We start from the raw sequence: 16,475 nt of genomic DNA, 5'->3' as shown, positions 1-16,475 counted from the left end.
GTTTTTTTCCCCTGGCGGGAAGGTTGCGAAACGCTGTGGTACGCTCATTCAGTCTCGGAGGCTTTTGTCCTGTCCAACCCGGTTGTCTCGAATTCCCCCGAAAAGCTCCGCCCCCTACCCGAACGACAGAGGTGCAGCAGAAGAAAATGAGAAAATACCGATATGAAAAGCGTTTTGCTCAGGACTACGTTGGATCCTCTTTGCGGAGTCACTCCGTAAGCCACAATAAGAACAATTGTAGGTGTTTTACGTCCCAAAGCCACGTTATTATGAGTGACAACCATACAGCGGAGGGCTTCGGAAAATTCGACCACCGGGGTTCTTTAATGTGCACTTGCATCTAAGCACACGGGACGATAGCATGTCGCCTCCTCATAAGTGAGGCCGCAACTGCCGGGATTCGATCCCACGACCTTTGGGTTCAGCAACCGAGCACCACAACCTCTGTACCACCGCGGCGGGCCAGCAATCCGGAGCCATTCAGCGATTCAGTGGCTATGACTTTATAGAAGGGACGCACTGCGGTGTGTTGTGTCCAGCGGCTGGAGGGAATTCTGTGTGGTCTTCGAAACGGGTGACCTCTCTTGGTCTTGGCCACAGACGTCGCGATGAATAATCAACGCGAAGAAGAGGAAAGAAAACTGAATAAAAACAAAAAGAAAACGAAGAAAGACGTTGTAAGAGGGGGAGGCCTTCACGATGTCCTTTTCCTGACCGCAGGCCACGCACTCAAAGGGGGGAATCCGCAGCGGCCAATCTGCATTTGGGGCATGTCTCAAACAACGAACACCGTCCGTAGTACGAAGCATTGTGTTTGTGTGCCTGCGCCTCTCATGGTTGTCGTCATTCGTCGCGCCAGCGAGTCATGCTTGGCGTCCTTTCGAGGACACTGACGTCCGAGTCGTTATAAGGTCTTCGCCTGGGAAGGGGAGTCCGCGCAGTGTTTTTTAAGGAAGTGTGCAATATGAACGCCGTTGCGTCGACGGTGACGCAACGCACGTCGCCAGCTGTCGGCTGAATTCGCCGAAGCGAATCGGCAAGAACATGTGTGTACAATTTCCTTGTGGTAACATTTATTTCTCATACTGGTATCGATTAGATTTGTGGGGTTTAACGTCCCAAAACCACCATATGATTATGAGAGACGCCGTAGTGGAGGGCTCCGGAAATTTCGACCACCTGGGGTTCTTTAACGTGCACCCAAATCTGAGTACACGGGCCTACAACATTCCCGCCTCCATCGGAAATGCAGCCGCCGCCTCATACTGGTATCGAAAAATATTTTATCGTACGAATAACATTCGTTGCTGTCTTGACACAGTTGTGATCATGAACCGACAAAGAAGATCCAAGAAGCTTCCTTTTGTATTTGGTGTACACGTCAATTTTTAAAATAAAGAGTGCGCGGTGCCATCCTTTATTCAATGTATATTTTGGTTGGTAGTAGAGTATACCAGAATTACTTTGTCTACTCAATTTGTTTATTACTGGACGTCATGAAACCTCTAAACACAAAGCATGCAGAGTATCCAAAAAAAAAATGAACTCGAAGAATTGTGATGGCTGTTGTATTTTTCGAGTATCCACACGTCTAAGCACGTCTTTAGGAAATCTATAAACGCTAATTGCCAATCATAATGGCAAGGCTACAACAAAACTTCCATCGACACGACGCCGTGTCTTCAGCCACAAAAAACAGAAAAAGAAAGACGAAAAAAAAGAAAGAAAGAAACATGATTGTGGACCATTTGTAGGCTGTCCAAATAAATTGTCTGACTAGGTTGTCAGTAATGCTTTTTTGTTTTGTTTTCTGGTGACTCGTTTTCAAATGCTAACATTGGGAAACGAAGGCACCACACAAGAAGAGACACGCAGACGGATTGGGCACTCGATCTTGCTGTGCATCTCTCATTGTGTGGTGCACTGGTTTCCTGACTCGCGCATTTAGCGGTAGGTCATTAAAGCGAATCATCCATCCCTTCGAGACGTTCTGCTTAGCGTTCATTAACTGCACGGAATTACCATCGAGGAATCCCACTGACTGTGTTCGATAGCCAATGCGACGTGCCTGAAAAACGTTTTCCGTTGGTCGGAAGGACGATTTCTAATGAGCGCCCTGGGTGTTTATTTTTCTTAGTCAAGAATAGAGCTGTCGGATACCTGCGTGGCAGAATCAATGCCCGACAAAAACAACACGAGGAAATGGAGTGGGGGGGGGGGGGGGGGCTTGGTCAAGCCGGACGTCTACAACGCCGCGAGACGTTCGAAAGGGACCGCACAGTGTACTACTCTGTCTCGAAAAAGGACGCAGACCCGGCCGGTTAATTGGCGATCGGCCGAGCGTTGCGCCTGGGCTGACCGGCTTCGCCGTACCTTCCGTCGGAGAGCCGAGATGGGCCAGGAAGAAGGGAGAAGACCGAGGGAAGCTTGTAGCGGGGAGGATGGATGGAAAGTAAAAAGAGGACAAACAAGATTTCTGTTGTTCCGGAACAAAGCCGATAAACGAGGGGCTCCGATGGTGTGGAACGGAAGGCTCACCTCCTTCTCATCCTCAACGTCTTCACGAGGCAGCGACGGCGAACGACGTTGGTGACGACGTTTCGCTTATACACGGCCTTCGGTAAAACCGACCACCGGAAGCCAGAAACAACGATCATGGCAGAGAGGCCTCATCGAGGACGACATACTCGCTCGCTGGATTTCGTGCCGACCGGTTGTGCCCCCGCGATCTCCGACGAAAGCGAAGCCCTGGCCGACTGGCTCGCCCTACGCCATCTCCTGACTCGGACAAGAGCTCTCGCCGAGTGGTGCCCCATCCTCGGGCTTCTGCGACCGTGTCCATTTCTATCTCCTCCTTACATCCGTATGTGACTGTCCCTACGCCATGCTCTCTCCTTCCTCCTCTTTCTATCGCTATACATTTTAATCCTATCCTTTTAATCCCTTCTTACCCCCATCCCTCGTGAGCTACTGTTGAGGTGTCGCACTATGATGCACAGTCACGGGGCTCACTTTTATCTTCTTTTCACTTAAGAATTACGTCTCATTGAGGACGACGTGGCACACTTCGAGGAAGCGTGGCCCAATGGCTGCTGAAGCGACCTCGGTTTTATTCGTAGACGGGATACGCCGAAGAAACGCATTCGGGCACTTGGTAGCTTCAGATTCAACCGCGATGTTGTATAATCCGTCATCTCGTCAGTTTTGACTGGCTCACGCACCCACCATGGCCTCCGCGATTGTCTCTGTAATGCAAACGTGAAACGTGGCGGGATTCGACGGAAGTTGACCATGACCTTCCGCAATAACACCCGAGTAGATGTTTGTGGAGCTGTAGTATTGTTAGTGCAACCTTGTGATGGTGGTCTCAACGATGGAACCTGTCTTGACACATTTACGACCACGACCGAGTAAAAGTTGCCATGTTGCAAGGTTCGCATGATTGGGAAATGTTGCATGATCGGGCAATAGCGATAATACCACAGTCTTGCAACCCCACAGAATTTCCCCTATACCGCATCTTCTGTTTCGCGATCTCCCCTTTCGTTCGCCATGAGCCCACTGTTAAGTGTGAATCGTGCAACTCTTCACAGACCGTCGCCACACTTAAAAGTATTACTACCTCGCTTTCCTTCTTCTGGCTACCATCTTGTGGAGTAAATAGCTCAGTGTTTGTTTACAAAACAAAGTGGACCATTGCAAATGGCTGAGAATTTCCGGCACTGGACGAATTGGCGTGATTTCGCTGAGCAAGGATGAGCGGGAAGAAGGGGGACACTATGACAGAAAATGTAGCAAACGAGGTCGCTGAGAGGCATGGTTCTCCCCCCAACGAGCGTCGAAAAACTAAAGCCACCACAGTTCTTACGGACCAAGTTTGCGACTACATTCCCCGTGGTTATAATCCATTGTCCAGAGTCCCTGGTCGCCCTTTATAACGGGACTGCCGTACAAGCCTGCTTAGCACTCCTGACAGCCACTTCCACAGCGGTGCCATGCCGAGAAGAGTTTGTTCCTTTTGTGTACAGCCCTCGTTTCGTTTACTTTCCTGCCTCGTCTCGGCAATTTTCTCCGGTGCTCGCTGAACGGGGCGCACCGTCGCGTCGGTCACACGCAGAGGCGGCTTCGCGACGGGAGACCTTTTCCTTGCCCTCCCGGGAGTAACGCAGGACGCCCCCACGGTGCAGTACGGTGCCCGCGCGTGGCACGGACTCCGGAACGCCGCTGCAGTCTTGGAATGCGAGGATCGCGAGCGCTCGGTCCAGGCGCGCGTTCGTTCAGTGCTTCTGACCACATGCATAGGCGACGTCGGAATGTGGTGTGCGCCTTCTCCTCGCCAATGTTCCGAGCAGTGCCGGTGCACCACGGCGGGACCTCCTGTGGACATCCCTAACGACCGGCCGGCGCCTGGTGGAAGCACGGGCGTGCACGGGACGCCCCGAACAAGGAAGCAGATGATGTCCTTGTGATGTCGAAATACGTGGCAGCGCAGAGTGATGGCAATCAGTAAAATGCGGGAAAATTTTGAGCATTGCTTGTGTAAACATTCGTTCCGTTTACGCGTATCTGTGCGTAGGTAAAGAGGCGAATAGGAACATTTGCATGCTGTTGCTTATCTCAATATATTACGCACGTCTGGCACGTATTTCATGCTTTCCTCGTGACAACCTTAGTTACCACGCACGGGTCCTCAAAGCGTTACAAGTTCTTTCTTTTTAAAAGTTCAACACGGAGGCGTCATCATAAAACTCAAGATCGGTGTCGTCCTACTCAAGCTTAACTAAGCGTCGAGAGCCTCGTCAGTGTTCTACAGACTGTTAGTTGTGCATTAGCTGACTATATTCTATACAAACGAAATTTTTCATCTCACCACGCCGTCATGTGTTAACAGGGATATTAGAGTTCGTCGTAGAGATAGATCTTCTCACACCCAAGCAGAAGCTGGGTTGGGCGCGGTTGTCAATACATTCCCTCCCCCCTTCTCCACCCCTTCTGGATCCGCCAATGAACTGATCTCCAGTGGATAGTTCCCCCAAAGTCAGAACCTGAACGCATACGTGAACCACTGGTCCTCACTTCTTATACTAGCTAAATGCCGAAGCCCAGGCCCATGTTGCTGGCCAAACACATGTATCTCTTTAACTTAGGCCGAAAGGAACTCTGGCTGGTTAGTCTGGCTGTACCGGTGAATAACCTGTCTTCCTGTCCTCGGCAAGTCTGTTGACACTATGTGTAGCGTATCACCAATGTCTATGTTTTTGTTTCGGACAGACTCTGTATAGCTTCCACCTAGGCAGTAAGGCTGCCCCCCCCCCCCCCTAGACGCACTCTGGGCGCACATAAGGCGCTCCACCACCGGGCACGTCATATATGCATTCGCAAGCCTAGTCTCTGGCAGTCAGCGGTGGCAAACTGGTTTCTCCCTTGCTCACCCCCCCTCCTCTTCTTAAAGGAGAGACCGAACAAAGCAGAATTCCTGTCTCGGCCCGTTGTCCGACGACACTATTAATCTCTCGCCGGCGCGCGCGCGCTTACACCTGTGGGCACCGAGGCAACGCGCCGCACCGGCGGCCAGCCAGCTCAGCACCGATGGAACGCCACCCTTTCCTACCCATCCTCGCCGCTATTGCGAGATGCGGAGCAGCATTTTGCGCGCAGGAGCTCGCCCTTTCCAGGCCTCGCGGCGTGCCTTCGAGGGTCGTCTTCTTTTCCTTTCGGTGGTGGCTTGCGTAGTCGTCCGGACGGCTCGCGGCCGAAAGACGTATCCGATATCCTCGCGTACGCCAAACGGGATGAAGACAGAAGTCGGGTGGCAGAGAGGGGAAAGCGCCTGGCATAAACGTACGCAGATCGCCGACCGCTATAGCTTTCGTTTTTTGCGGCCTCAGCTGCGACCGCTTCGTAGGGAAACCTGTCCCGTCCTCTCGCGTCAGGGATCGCACATGCGCACGGTCACACGCGTGACACACTCATCAACTTGTCGTACATTTCCGAGAAGGTTAGTTGGGCGCAGATGAAATGAACAAGTTGGCGGAGATAACGTACTCGCAACTTGCACAGGTCTGGGGTTTGATTAGTGAAAAATGGGGGAGGCCTTGGCCCTGCGGTTGCCGCAGTAGTGCTGATGCCGATGATGTCGGTAAAGAGATCCATGAACAAACGGAGGAGTGGAGAAGGCGTATAGGAATTGCCGGCCCGGATCTGCAGTCTAGCTCGCAGGTAGAAACTGCCTAAATGAACTAACTAATCAGTCAACTTAAGCGCTATAGAGCAACTGAAAAAGTATTGAAACATAACTCCATGCTTCCATTCTTTTGACGGGGAAGTTACACGACAGTTTATTTCCTTTTTTGTTTTTATTCGTTTTTTCAATTCAGAGGTTTATCCGTGAGTGCGCAGTCACACATTACAAACTATTTGTGTTTTGTTTTCGCTGTTGTTGCTGTCAAGGTGATTATTTTCCTACGAGATATTATGTCGAGCCGGGCATGTATGCTCGGTTTCGTTAGAAGGCGAGTACGAGTCCAGTCAGACACCAAACCAAAAAGCGAAAAAAAAAAGATCACTGACAACATCATTAATCGCTTCGCAGCGTGCTGATGGAGGTACAATTCGTTTAGGAGGCTGTCCTGATTCGAAACGCGGTTGGATATCCCTGTGATCAAATGTCATTGACAACACACATTCCCGATCGTTTTGATTCTGTTCTATTGTTTATGCAATGGCTTCCACTAGTAACATACATAGGTTGAAAACACGAAGTTGTATAAGCAGCCAGAGAACACGTTGCTCTTTTGCTGATTAGGCTAGCCCGTTTATTGGTACGTCTTTGGCTATCAGAAACGCAGTGGTTTGTTAGCGCGACTCCCCAAGTCGTTTCAAGACGAGCCGCGTTGAATACTTCGTTATGCGCAACTAACTGAGAGACAAATTGGGATCGTTTTCGTTTAGGGACAGTGTACAGTTCTCGTCGAGGCAAGCTCAATCAGCCACACCCCGCTGTTAGAGGGTTTAGTCGAGCAAAATCTAGAGGCAGGTTTAGCTTTATAAGCTGCTCGACTTGGAGCGCGGTGCGATCCCTTCGTGTAAGCGTATAGTTGTGTCTAGTTACCAGAGTAAAACGAAGAAAAAAAGAAAACAAAGCGACAAGGATGGAGTGGAAACGACGAAGGAGGCATTAATGATCGGCCAATTATCTGACCTGTTCGCACAGCTGTAACCTAGTTCTGGACGCCCGCCAAGGCGAGGCAGTCAACATTGGCGAGGTCGAAGCCGCGCCCTGTCCTTTGGGACGACATTGAGGTCGCCAGACGCTGGTGTGGCCGGCGGGTACACACGTCGTCGCCTCGCTCATCGGCGACTATGGCAACGCTCACCTCGAAATTAAGCCATTTTCTGCCTCAGTGTAGCGGTTGGAGGTGATTGCGAACGCACACGTGACTTTGAAGAGCGTCTATTCTACTTTACGGCACTTGGCAGCTGGTGGCTCTCGGTTTCTCCTGTTTCCGGAGAAATGTATGAACGAATCTAAACGAATTCATCAGAGCCGAGGCAATCGGGAGTGAGTTTCCGTTAAACGTTCACCTTAAAATATGAACTTGAGGGCAAACGGTGACCGCACGAGTTTTTGAAATCAGCAACCTTCTCTCGGGGTTCATGGTCCTTTATTGTTCAGTTGCCTGGGCACACGTTTCGTTCATGGCTGAATTGAAAGCGATAAGCATCCTTATCATCCAAAACCAGTCACTTTGCCTGTACTCTCTTTACCAATGTGCGGTGTCTCGATTTTGGCGCGTGTTTATTTAATTAAGCTGTTCAATGCTTGAACGCGTATGTTCACTGTGTTCTAGAGCTATTCGAAGAACTTGTCGAGCTCCGGCGCCACTTGTAGAGCGCCACATAAATAGCCAATGATTGATTGATTGATAGGTGGGGTTTAACGTCCCAAAACTTCAAAACTATCATATGATTACGAGAGACGCCGTAGTGGAGGGCTCCGGAAATTTCGAGCACCTGGGTTTTTTTAACGTACGTGCACCCAAATCTGAGCACATGGGCCGACAGAATATCCGCCTCCATCGAAAATGCAACCGCCGCTACCGGGATTCGATCCCGCGACCTGCGGGTCAGCAGCCGAGTACTTTAGCCACCAGACCACCTAAATAGCTAGCGCACACATGGTCGTTCCAAGGAGTCGCGTGAAATCGAGGTGATACTCCGCGTCCCGCCACGCTGGTCCAAGAGCGGACCTCGTCGTCGGAACGCTCTTCAACCGGATCTCCCTTCAAACCGCGCGCGCGGCCCATCGACGCCCGCTTCAGCACCACGCAAGAGGAGGCATGCCAGTTTCTTTCTTTCTTTTTTTTTCTCGCCAGCGTGGAAGCGTGCAGAGCAACCAAGGAGCACGCGGCTGCGTCGACTATGAGCCGCTCTGCAAACGTGCCCGGGTGTTCGGTCCGACAGGAGCGAGAGAGCATCACGATCCCATGAGAGAGAGAGAGAAAGCATCGAGCTCCCGGCCCAGTCTGTGGGGTGTTTCGCCGCAGCAACGCTGCAAATGAGCCTTTTCGCTCCTCGTACGAGCGGCACGAACGACGTCGCGGGCAAAACGAGCTGCTTCCACCCCCCCTCCCCCCCGCACCCTCTTTCCTATCGAGCAAAGAAGTTACGCGTGTACGCTTCTTTAACCTCTCTTCCCCTCCATATATTCTCTCTCCAGTCGTATAGACGAACTGTTGTTGCGGCAACCTGCAATTACGAGGTCAGGCCGAAGCCAGGGTCGCACTGGGTCCATCATCGCCTCTGGTTTGCGATCCCCCTTCCTTCTCCACCCAACACCACGCCGTGAGAAGTCACCCCTCCCCTCCCTCCCCCATCCCACCAAACCAATTCGCCTTCTCTCTCGCTCTTGATACGTATGATTTAGGAAAGGAAGAAAGGGGGGAAGGGGGCATACCCAGTGAAACGGCGTGATCTTCGCTGCGTTGTTTATTTTAACTGCCGATGCTCCTGCTCGCATCGTCGGCCGGCTGCGACGTTGGTGAACGCGGTGTACGAGCCTGTTGGGCGCAGCATCGTACTGCATAGGCTGCGCGCGAACTGTGCGGTCGTAACGCTTAACATCCCCCGCTCCCCTCTCATGTAAGGAGTAGAGGAAGGGAAAACAGAGAGGGTGGCGTCGGCGGCGATAGTTTGCCCTCGCGTCATGATCGAGGCCTGTAATGCGCGTGCAGATGAGTGGCGCTCTCCCTTTGTGTGCTTTGCGCGCCCCGTGTTTTGGGAGAAATTGTTCCGGGCTCGTTACGTAAGCGTGCGGGCGCAGACGCGAGGAGTGAACGTACGTCCTGCGGCTGATTATTGCTGCTGCTGCTCCTATACGGGGATCTGATTGTCGCGGTGTTTGCGAAAGTTATTGCCCCTCCACTTGGCCGTGGCGGTGCAGGTTCCCTTGTTCCCGGCTTTTGAAGGGCTCACGGAATGCCTCTGTGCGGTGGAACTGCCAACAGGAAGCAAATGTGACTGGGAACGTATCAGGCGATCACACAATATATAGGAAGGGAATGCGATTGGGAACGTATCAGCGGATTGAAGTCGGAAGCGCTGAAAATTGGCATTGTTCTGACTGCCGTAAGATACCAAGTACATCACTGCGAGACATTCCGCGTAAATATGTAACGAAATATGAGCTATTCCAACTACTGAGCTGAACAGATTAATCGATTCTATGCAAACCATTGGCTCTTCATGTTATTGTTACGTCCCGTTGCAAGAGGTGTTCTTTATACCAAGAAACCAGAAATCGATCAGTGACGATCGGCATTGCACCCTCAAAGCCTTTGGTTTGTGCAACACTATTTTTTTTCAGAACGTCAGCTTAACGAATTGGTGGTCATTGCTAATTTAGCTGAAGGCCGTGTTGTCGGGTCTGTAAGTCTTCAACAACTTGTATGGTCTGCTATCGTAATGCATCGTAGCTTTTTTTCAAAACGATCTTTGAGCGATCTTCACACAGAAGCTTCAAAGCGTACTCGGGCCCAACCGTCGCTGCAAGTTCCTCAACACATGACACGCACTTCCTGGACAGACGCTGCAAGAATGGGTAGCGGCAGCACGGTGGCCACCCTCTCGGTGTAATAACCACTGGCCAGACTGGAGAAGGGAATCATTGCACGTATGCATCTTGCAGGAAGAAACTATACCAGGGCCTAAAGAAACGGATGCAGTCGTTGACGGAGTAGCAGCAGCAGCAGCAACACGCGAACGGGCAAAGAGAAAATGGACCGCTGGGTGCCGCAGGCTGCGCCGACGCCTCCCTGGGGATCCATCATGCTCACCACCACCACCTCATACCTCTCCTACAACCACCGGGTGAATGGAAACTCACCGTACACCGACGGCATCATCGCACGAGCAGGCCCGAAAAGGGCCCACAAGGGATGGGATATAACGCCACAAAAAAAGTTCATTGAACAGTAATGAAAAAGACAACAAAAGGTAAAAGAAGTGGCATTAGAAAGAGGCAGGCGGGCTACCCAATCACAAAAATGGCCGGCAACGCCGTCGTGAACGGACCATCTCGACCGAAAGGGGAGAAAAAGAGAGAGCTTTGGAGGGGCGTGGGCGAAGCCAAGGGTGGCGGCTTCTCGTGTGCATACGTACAAACGTGCCGCACTGAGAAGCGGCGATATAGGAAAGAGATAGCATCTCGAGATCGCGTGTTAAGCGGTGGCCACTGTGGAAAAAAAAAAAAAAGAAATAAAGCTAGCTCGCCTGCCCTGAATGAGACGCGGTAGAGAAATGCGCCATTCACACAGTCGTCGCGCGGATAAGGGTGCACTGGCCTCCGTACAAAAGACGCGTGGCTACGCCCAGCGTAAAGGAGAGCCCTGGGTGAATTGAAACCGGCATTACTGCCCTCTGGCGACGACGTCTTGCTCCAAACGGAAGTCATGAGTGCGCGAAACGGGAGAGTCACATGAGAGACTGCATCTGGATATGTGGGTTCCTGTTAGCAGTGATGCCTTTGAAGTGTCCCCACAAGAAGAGATCTGCGAAATGGACGAGTGCGAAGTTCTCGATGTCGAGTTTGTTGATATCGTAATATAACCGTATACAACATTCGCTCCTGGTGAAACAGAGCTCACGTTTACGTAACCGGCAGCTGACAAGTTCAACGTATGCGCCGCTATCTGCGATTCCACTCGCCGTTGCCATGGGGACAGAAGCTGAAGATGGAAAAAAAAAAGAAGAAATGATCGTAGCGAGGGACCATATAGTTACGGGGATATGACAAAAGAATGGCGTATTTACACTATTTACACGAACAAAGGGATCGGGACTACCGCAGCCAACATGACGCAAGCAGGAGACAACCCGTCCTCCTCTTCATCGACCTCGAGGCGAGTGGCACATAGGAATATGATGATGATTATGAACGGTATACCTTTAGCATACAGGTTGTTTTGCGCACCCTCTGCTTGTGCAAGAAGCAAGCGTGCAATTTCAATAATTATAGACATAACCAAACGCTATAACGAGATTTGGGTGTGATGTGTAGCTTAGCCGAAGCGAAACGGCTCGAACAGGTTGTTGAGCTTGACTGATCGCGAAATCCGGTTATAGGTGAGATCGTCACTCACGAGTGGTACTTGCATCAAGGCGGCATCGCTATCTCGGCCCTTGGTCTGTTAGGTCTCGGACGAGTTTATACTCTTAGTAAGCTGGACCACACACAATGTTATTATGTCACGTCGTCGAGGCGCGGCGCGTCGCCGCTCACCTCCGAACGCCGAGATGTCAGACCGCGGCCCCGCTGCGAGCGCCTGGCTGCCGTTCCAGAAGTACGGCGCCGTGGATTGGTCGAGGGACGCGAAGGGCAGCGACAGTTCTCGGCGAGAACTCGCGCCGCTGCCCGAGCTGCTACCGCCTCCGCTGGCGCCTGCGAGGGGCAAGCGACCGCGGGTTCCTGGTGAGATGCGGCCGCGACAACATCTGCGCACACCTCGAGGTGCCCACACGAAGAACACGGGAGATTGGACAGAGTGTACAGGGAAGTAAACAACAGGGCACGCAGCTGGTTCTAGGTCAGACTTGAGACGGGGACGAAGCTTTTAAAAGACTCTTACTGCCAGAACTTTATCGAGACTGTCTGGTCTTTCCATAGTCTCAAAGGAATCTTAGTGCACGTGTCTGTGTTTTCAGGGACGTTAAAGATGACTATTGATGACAAGCACTATCACTGGGAGATCACAGCTAGCGGTTGTTAACCTAGGATTTGGTTCAGGCCCCCGCTTGAGGCGCTTTTGCTCAAGTCGCACAAATGCTCTTTTAGCACGCAACATGACTATGAAGGATTTAATTACCTTGCTAATATTGAGTCCAGGAAGGGCCTGCTGAGCACTGAGCCGACACCGGACGTGCCTTTAGTAATAAGAGTCGGTACAGGTGCCGCGAAACGTGGCCACAGCTAAAGCAAGTCGAGAATCTCAATTTAATGTGACTCAGCAAGCTTTTCTCCAGGTGCTGATCTAACCATCTCTCGGCCTCGCCTCAGTCTGACAAGAACCGAGCAAGAAGAATGGTGGAAGGGGTAGTAACGGGAAGAAACCGGGGAGCCCCTCCCTGTCCGTGGTCGGCGCCAGAGTCGCTGTCGGGGAGTCTGCCTGTGGCGTTGGCAGGGTGCGTTAGTGGCAGCAGCAGCAGCAGAAGTGGCTTGTTAGTAGTGTGAGGTGGCAAAGTGCGGTGCGTGCATCGTCATTGCTCGCCGGGCCGTGCCGCGTAGCAGCTGGCGTTCACCTTACCGGCACTGGAGCGTCCCTTGGTTCGCGGCTTGTTGGGCTGGCCGTAGCCGTTGGGTCCCTGAAGCGCGTTGGACGAAGAGGACGAGTGCTGCTTGACGGCTACCGCGCTAGCCGCGGCCAGCTGCAGGGGTGCGGCGTGGAAGCTGTGGTAGCCTGCCAGTTCGGACGGCGGGGCACCCGGGTGGGACACGTACGGGTTGGGGTAAGGGGGCGAGGATGCGGGGAAGGGTCCGCTACCTTCGCGCTTGCCCGCTCCGCCGCAGGAGGACGAGACCGCCAGGGAGGTGAGCATGCCGGGCTTGTGGTCGTCGCCGCAGCCTCCGGAGGCGGCCGTGGCGTAGCCCGGCGCCTCGGCCGCGGCCGGGTCCGGCGTGGCGTCCTTGGGCGGCGTGGGCGGGAAGCTGAACAGGTGCGGACTAGAGTGCGAGGGCGCCGTGGGCGGACTGGGCTGCGGCTTGGCCGGCGGGAACGGGGAGCACCAGGCGGCCGCACCATGGTGCGGCACCATGGCCGCAGCAGCGGCTGCCTTGGCCGTGTCCGAGATCCACGGGTGCAGCGGACTGTGGAAGTGCGGCCGGCACACCTGGCTGCTCGGCACACGAGCTGCGAGGGTAAAAGCAAAAAAAGGGGAGAGTGACCTTTTGTGTGAGCAGTCGTGCGTGCAAATAGTATTGAAAGAACAGTACGGATGATGGAAGTGTTCCGCCTTTACTGTCCTTTGCTTTGGATACGTCTCCATAGATATGTACAAGAAATGGAAAGGGGAATCAAAGAAGGCACGAGTAAAAATAGAAAAAGGAGGTAACGTGGTTGCATCATCGACAAGAAGTAAAGCTTCCTTCAAACTGCCTGTGACAGCAACAGGAGCGCATGTTTTGAATTCCAGTATGGCAGTCCTAATAAAGGCCAGAATGTCGGCCTTAACATGCAAGTTCATGCTTGAACCAGCGGCTATACACACACACACACACACACACACACACACACACACACACACACACACACACACACACACACACACACACACACACACACGCGCGCGCGCGCGCGCGCGCGCGCGTGCACACACACACACAACGAAAAATGTATGTTGAATACGAACACCTGGGGAAGCAGGGACTAAAGCTGGGTTAAATAAAGCTTTCTTGGCAGGTCACCACGTCTGAACTATAGCTATACGTTCCCGTAGCAGCGAGTCCTAAATCGTGTGCGTGTTTCCTACATGATCTATTACATCAAGCACAAGCCAAAGTGTTAGTTCCGTTCACACGTCAACGTCAGTGTACTTTCATTATAGCCTTTACCTACCGTCAGAATTGCGCGAGCCACCAAATCCACGCTTAACGAAACTTCTCTGGGTGAATATGCATATTCGCACGGCGGTAGCTTGTTTGTTATAGACTCTTAGCGTTTGCACGAGGCAGGTCAGCGGTGGGGAAAGCGTTTTCAATTTGCTCGGAGGTGAGACAGCCGACTGCTATTACCATCGGCAATCATCCGATCCATCACTGTTAGGGTGACTCGGCCGTGCGCCAGATCGGCTTCCTCAATGCCACCGCCGCCGCGGTTGTACGGGAATGCACTCGAGTAACCGGTGTTTCTGTCGGCTTATCACCTTTCGGGGCGATCGGGGAAGCAAAACAAAATAGGTGCTGACACGCCAGCTACCGAAACGAGCCTGTGCCAGATGAACTGTTGCATACGACTTGAGTCTCATTTGCAACAGCGCTACGTTGTTTCAACTGTATACTGTGCCCTCTGCATCTCGCATATACTCAAACTAAAGTGTACTCTGATATAGATGGAAGGCGCGCGAATACCCGTCGCCAACGTAAACGATTTCATAAAAGCTGTCTCTTCACCCTGACGAAGAAACGTCCTTAAACCGTTTGACAACGTTGGACACTACCGCGGGACACGACGTTCATTTCGTATGCAAACGAAGTTTGTTAAGCACCCTGCCTTCCTTTCAATTCTTCCATTTCTCTCAATTTATCTCTCGTGTTGATACAGGTATCAGCACTTGATACATGCATCACAAACACGTTCATATAGCAAGCTATGATCATACACACTATGGATTTAATATTCAGCACTTACTGTCAGAGGCGTAGCCGGCGTGTCTTATTCTTTGGTGGAAGGTGGGTGGGGTGGGGGCGTTCGTTTACCCGTTATTTATGTTCGTTCGTGTGCTTGCATTGAAGGACAAAAAAAAATACCGCAACTATTGTATGTTTGTTTGTATGTCTGCGTGCGTGTGCATTCACATGCAAAACTGAGAAATAACTTGGCGGGTGGGAGGGGGGTGAACGGACGCACACGCCCCCCCCCCCTCCCCTCCTGCCACCAGGTGATCGCCAGCGGTTTTTATGTACGATCGATAAGCAACATTTAGCTCATCGCAAAGGCGCAAATGCATCATTTACGAGTCAAGCGATGTTTGACCAGGGACTGCCTTACCTACTGGGCCTTTTCGCACACCGTCATCACCTCGATCATGCCTCCTATACACCTTGGCCGCACCCGCTAATGTGGTGTCAGGTTAAATGAACAAGAGCTCGGCCCATTCGCCTGCGATCGCACGCAGGATGGGGGGGGGGGGGGGGGGTCGCTAACAACGATGGCGCGAGATGTTGAGGTCGAACCGATCGGAGGAGCCCGGAACTGACCGTCGAACCGCAACCGTGGAACACGCACACGCACAAAAAAAAAAAGAAAATGGTGCTACGGAGATGAAAAAGAGAGAAGCCGAGCTGTGTGTCTGCGTCAAGACCCGCGCACGTGTGTACGTACACGTCAGGAGCACTGAAAACGCCGGCTCGGTTGGACCCGCGCTGCCAGGTTGCCTGCCATGCCTGCCTGCTTTGCGATGGCAGGCACGTTTTCAGCGCCTACAGTTGGCCCCAAGATTTACGGCGTCCAATTGGCCATTATTCGAGAAGCCTATAACGCCGCGGGGACGGGAACTCGGCTGCCCCCGGGCTTGCTGGGCGTGTGTATAACAACGGCTAACTCCGGGAAAAAAAAAAAGCCAGGAAATGAAGAAGAAGCAGAGACTGAACAGAATGAAAAACAAAAACTTTTAAAAAGGTTGCTTTTGCGGAGTTGGTTGCGGCACGTGGGATAAGAAACGGAGAAATGTGGTTAGATAAGGATGCTGGCCAGGAAGACAGCAGATAGGAGATAATCTGAACCCACAGCTCTGTACAGATGCGAAGCGGCGCTTTTAGGCGTGCATATGTATACGTCTCAAAACGGGAGCATCGTCTTTCACGCCGCTAGGTGGCGACGAAGAGACATTGGGTTTGTGTACAGCACATTCTCTCTATACAGTTGCCGTCTCGTATGCTCACTAGCAGGGTGGAATAAAACAATTGAATGACTAATTGATTGATTGATTGAATCTATTAAGCCACATTTGTCATGCCAGCTTATTCATGCAGTCCATGGAAGAGGACCATGTTTGATCATCAGTTGACCGCACCAACCGAGCAGCGAAGGTCTAGCTATAAATTTCGCCAACAAGAGAAAGTTGATGAAAAAAAAAAAAAGGAGATAAAGTATAAAATATTCACCAGCGTACACCACTCAGGTCTGACGGTTTTGTTATTGTTGTTTTGTTTCTGTTTTCGAAGGAAAGAGATCGCTCTCCCTGGTGTCTACGGCCTTATACAC

General features: G+C 52.0%; 1 protein-coding gene across 5 annotated transcripts in view; it reads right to left on the bottom strand.

The window, feature by feature from the left end:
- Positions 1 to 16,475, bottom strand: part of LOC119174527 (endothelial transcription factor GATA-2) — a 306,263-nt gene that overhangs the window by 44,607 nt on the left and 245,181 nt on the right. For 3 of the 5 annotated variants that reach the window (XM_037425472.2, XM_075895496.1, XM_037425471.2), the window contains exon 3: positions 12,801 to 13,403. In XM_037425472.2, coding sequence (XP_037281369.1) covers positions 12,801 to 13,403 — 603 coding nt within the window. Of the gene's footprint in view, positions 1 to 11,779; positions 11,939 to 12,800; positions 13,404 to 16,475 lie in introns of all 5 variants that reach the window. The other 2 variants (XM_037425473.2, XM_075895497.1) reach the window with 2 other exon arrangements.

The sequence above is a fragment of the Rhipicephalus microplus genome, chromosome 5 (assembly GCF_043290135.1).
Source record: "Rhipicephalus microplus isolate Deutch F79 chromosome 5, USDA_Rmic, whole genome shotgun sequence".
In the NCBI taxonomy this organism is placed as follows: Eukaryota; Metazoa; Arthropoda; class Arachnida; order Ixodida; family Ixodidae; genus Rhipicephalus; species Rhipicephalus microplus.
Note: the sequence above shows the minus strand (reverse complement) of the source record. Positions and strands in the feature narration are given on the sequence as shown.